At 40.6% G+C, this 4,405-nt stretch overlaps 1 protein-coding gene across 8 annotated transcripts in view; it reads right to left on the bottom strand.

Moving 5' to 3' along the window:
- The window catches only part of PPP2R5C (protein phosphatase 2 regulatory subunit B'gamma), a 162,942-nt gene that overhangs the window by 3,463 nt on the left and 155,074 nt on the right, over positions 1 to 4,405 (bottom strand). Inside the window, exon 16 of one of the 8 annotated variants that reach the window (XM_023518855.1) lies at positions 1,906 to 1,964. The exons of the other annotated variants lie outside the window; for them this stretch is intronic. Coding sequence (XP_023374623.1) covers positions 1,917 to 1,964 — 48 coding nt within the window. The 3' untranslated portion in view covers positions 1,906 to 1,916. The remainder of the gene's footprint in view (positions 1 to 1,905; positions 1,965 to 4,405) is intronic. 8 annotated transcript variants of the gene reach the window in all.

Below are 4,405 nucleotides of genomic sequence, written 5' to 3'. Positions count from 1 at the left end.
GAGCTGTGATGCTACAGCCCTCCACCCAGGGGGATAGCTTGAGGCTCTGTCTCCAAAAAAAAAAAAAAAAAAAAAAAAGACCCATTGTGTTTACACCAGATATTTTGAAAGAAAACAAACGATTTAAATCATCCAGAAGACTGTATACACCAGGAGACTGCTAACTAATTAGGAATGTTTTTTTTTTCCTTTTGTGAGACAGAGTTTCAGTTTGTCTCCCTGGGTAGAGTGCTGTGGCATCACAGCTCACAGCAACCTCCGTCTCCTGGGCTTAGGCTATTCTCTCGCCTCAGCCGTCCAAGTAGCTGGGACTACAGGTGCCTGCCACAACAGCTGGCTATTTTTAGAGACAAGATCTCACTTTTGCTCAGGCTGGCCTCAAACCTGTGAGGTCAGGAGATCTACCTGCCTCAGCCTTCCTGAGTGCTGGAATGACAGGTGTGAGCCACTGTGCCCAGCTCAGTTTCATTCAAACTTTTTTGAATGAAAGTTCCTTAATCAGAACAAGTCTATCTTTCTGTGTTTCCATCAAAAAGAAGACAGTATTAAAAGATAGTTACTTTTGTGGTACATCTACTAGTGAAGATTTGTTTTAAGTCAATCATTTGACAACAAAAAGAATGTAAGTGTAACAACTTCTAGTTTTCAGATGTCAGATTTCAATACAATGTGTAAAATATACTTTCCTTGGCTTTCATGAAAAATTCAAGGACCTGTAGAAGTCATAAATAAAAAGTTCACATTTTTGCTGAGCTAAGTATTTCTTAATAAGATTCTTTGTAAATCTATGAAAACAGCAATAATGTCAAGGTTTAAAAAGAATTTTGTGTGACATCATTTTAGGATTACTTCTAGGAAGATATCTGAATATTAACATTCACTCATGGTTAAAGACAGGACTTTTCATTTTTCCTCCTGGAAATCAGTGTAAGATGGCTTTAATGAGAACTACCCGCATTCTGAGATGGTGAAGGTCACAGTTCCCTATGGCCTGTCACCAGTCACAGTACTTGCATGGATACATTAGCATGTAAAGCATATCTGACTTCAACCCATGAGAAACTCAGAGGTGAAATTCTACCCTGATTTCTATGTCCATTTTATGTTATCTGTAAAACAAAATAAAGCAAAGCAAAACAAACCCAAGATTTTTATATACTTGAAATATGTAATTACTGCTGAAATAGGCACTCTAAAGAGAAGAAACATTTTAATAGAAAAAAGCAATAGCAAAAACCTTGAAGCTGAAACCAATGAATGAAAATTGAGAACACAAACGTGACCCGAGAACTTCTGAAAAGCCAGAAAACTGGTGGATACATTCTGGGCCTTTCTGCTTATGGGTTTTAAATCAGCGTGTAAAGCACAGAATAATTTTACAAACCACAAGGGGGAAAAATAATGAGAAAAACAGGAGGCAGGAAAAAATGAGACATCATGCAGATGGTGGCCCTAGATGAATAATGCGTGGTGGAGAGGATGTGCTGGCCTGGCAAATGTGCTGGGACAGATGAGAAACGTGGACAAGCACCGCTGGAGAAGTCTCTGTGCAACAGATGCAAGCTGGGAGATGTGGCCTCTGTTCTGCAGCTCACTGGCAAATTGGGAGGCCACACATAAACAAACAATAAATGCCAAAAGAACACTAGCGGCTGGGTGTACCTGACTGTGCAATTTTTCCTCTGATAAAGCATACATTTACACATTACTGTTTAATTTGGGAAACAGGCAACATTTCTTAAGGGACCAAATTTCTTTAACTTTGTCTTGACCATCACAAGCTGGAATGACATGGAAAAAGGAAAAATACTTCATGTTCACTTGTTCACTTGTTGATTCTTTTCCTAGAGAAGAAAGCCTTCTGTACGTTCTACATGGTGAGTAAGGAATACCTGCACTGCCCACCTTCCGTTTCTCTACACCTTCCTTACTTGCACGGTTGACACTGCTTTTCTCCCGACCAACTGTTAAAAATGAGAATTGCAAACATTTTAAATGTCTCTGACATAAATGTTGTTCACATAAGATTTACTAGCTTTCTTTGGATGTTCTATTTGGGGTTATACCAGTTTCTCAAGGGAAATCCAAATAAAGGTTCTGACAGGTAAATACATAGTTGAACTTCTCCACAAAAACCCAGCCCACTGCCTCCCCTCCCTCAGATCAGGGTCTCCTCTCTGCTCTTCTCCTGCCATCATCTGCCTCTCACACCTGTCCTGACCCAACACTGAAATCATCTTACAGAAATGTGAAATTATTTTGGAAAAACAAAGTTAGCTGAAAATAAAATTAATGGGCAATGAAAATACGTAAATGACTAATATAAAAACAACCAAACTCTTAATTTTTAGAATTTTTTCTTAATTTCTTATTTTATTTTTTTGAGCCAGTCACATTTTGTTGCCCTAGGTAGAGTGCTGTGGCATCATAGCTCACAGCAATCTCAAACTCTTAGGCTCAAGAGATCCTCTTGCGTCAGTATCCCTAGTAGCTGAGACTATAGGTGCCTGCCACAATGCCTGGCTGGTCCAGGCCTCATTCAGCTGGCCTAGCACAACTGGGCTAGAAGTTGCTCAACTGGGCCGTTCTTGCTCAGGCTGGTCTTGAATTTCTGAGCTTAGGCAATTCAGCCACCTTGGCCTCCCAGAGTGCTAGGATTATAGGCATGAGCCACCGTACCTGGCTATCTAGAACTTCTTAAGTCAATTTGGTCACCAAATTGTGCAGACATTTTTTCTGCATCTTTGTACCTTCTTTTTGCTTTAATAGTGTTTTTGAGAATCTGAGTAAAACAATTCCAAACATTTTCACATTAAGAAGAATTTACCATTTCAATTATCCCTAAGGCTTATACTTTATAGATATTTTCTTTTCTTTCTTCTTTTTTTTTTTTTGAGACAGAGTCTTTGTTGCCTTCAGTAGAGTACCGTGGTGTCATAGCTCACAGCAACCTTCAGCTCTTGGGCTTAAGTGATTCTCTTGCCTCAGCCTCCCAAGTAGGTGGGATTATAGGCGCCTGCCACAATGCCGGGCTATTTTTTGTTGCAGTTGTTGTTTACCTGGTCCAAGCCAGGTTTGAATCTGCCACCCTCCGTGTATGTGGCTGGCGCTATAACCACTGTGCTATGGGCACCAAGCCAATATTTTCATCTAGATAGAGATTCAACTGAATTCAGCTGATTCACTGATATTCAATTGATCACAGAAATCTATAAACTCTCAAAATTGGGTAGTGTTGTTCGTCTTCCAACTTTGTTCTTTTTCAGAGTAGTTTTGGCTATTCTAGGTCCCCTGCTTTTCCATATAAATCTTATTTATTTATTTATTTTTTTGAGACAGAGCCTCAAGCTATCCCCCTGGGTAGAGTTGTGACATCACAGCTCACAGCAACCTCCAACTCCTGGGCTCAAGCGAGTCTCCTACCTCCACCTCCCAAGTAGCTGGGACCTCAGGCGCCCACCACAACGCCCGGCCATTTTCTGGTTGCAGCCATCATTGTTATTTGGCAGGCCCAGGCTGGATTTGAACCTGCCACCCTAGGTGTATGTGGCTGGTGCCTTAGTCACTTGAGCCACAGGCGCCGAGCCTCCATATAAATCTTAGAATCAACCTGTCAATTTCTTGAGGAAAAAAGAGCTTGCTGGGATTTTAATTGAGATTATTAATTTAGGGAGAACTGATATCCCAATGACATTGTTTTTCTACCCAGGACCATGATCCACAGAAATCTAAAGGTTAAGGTGGGGGAAATGCTGTTTTAAGAATGTTAATTACACAGGAAACTCAATCCCAGAACCTAATTTCAAGAATTGTGAAGACAAACAAGGAAGCAAACATCCTATAGGAGTTCTCTAAGAACTAGCCTGTCTACACGTGCCCTTATAACTAAACAAGCAGATGAATACAGGACTGATTGCTCCCATTACTATACAGGTGATCCTCCTGGGGAGCTGACCTGCCCCTTCCTAAGGGCAGTAGACAGATCAACTAGCTGGGAGGTGTTCATGGCACTGGGTATCATATAAACACTAGCTCTGACCCTCAAAGCCAGCTTTGCTCAAGCGAATGCTACTTTGTGTTCTTGATTAAGTTCTTGATCTATAAAGTATGACCTAAATTGTAAATATGTCCATAACTTTCAGGTTCATTAACTTTGGGTATAGTTTATTCTTTTTCTAGCTTTAATTCTGTACTAGTCTAAGGATGTATTTAAAAAGAAAAATCCCCCAACCCTAAAATATTTAACATGCAAGAATTAGCTTATAAGCCATCAACTTTCTTTCCAATTTATACAGCCTAATGCCTTTTAAAATTCTTTTATTTTGGCTCTGCGCCTGTGGCTCAAGCGGCTAAGGCGCCAGCCACATACACCTAAGGTGGCGTATTCGAATCCCCAGCCCGGCCC

This window comes from Otolemur garnettii, unplaced genomic scaffold (assembly GCF_000181295.1).
Source record: "Otolemur garnettii isolate 467f Iridium unplaced genomic scaffold, OtoGar3 scaffold00149, whole genome shotgun sequence".
NCBI lineage: Eukaryota > Metazoa > Chordata > Mammalia > Primates > Galagidae > Otolemur > Otolemur garnettii.
Note: the sequence above shows the minus strand (reverse complement) of the source record. Positions and strands in the feature narration are given on the sequence as shown.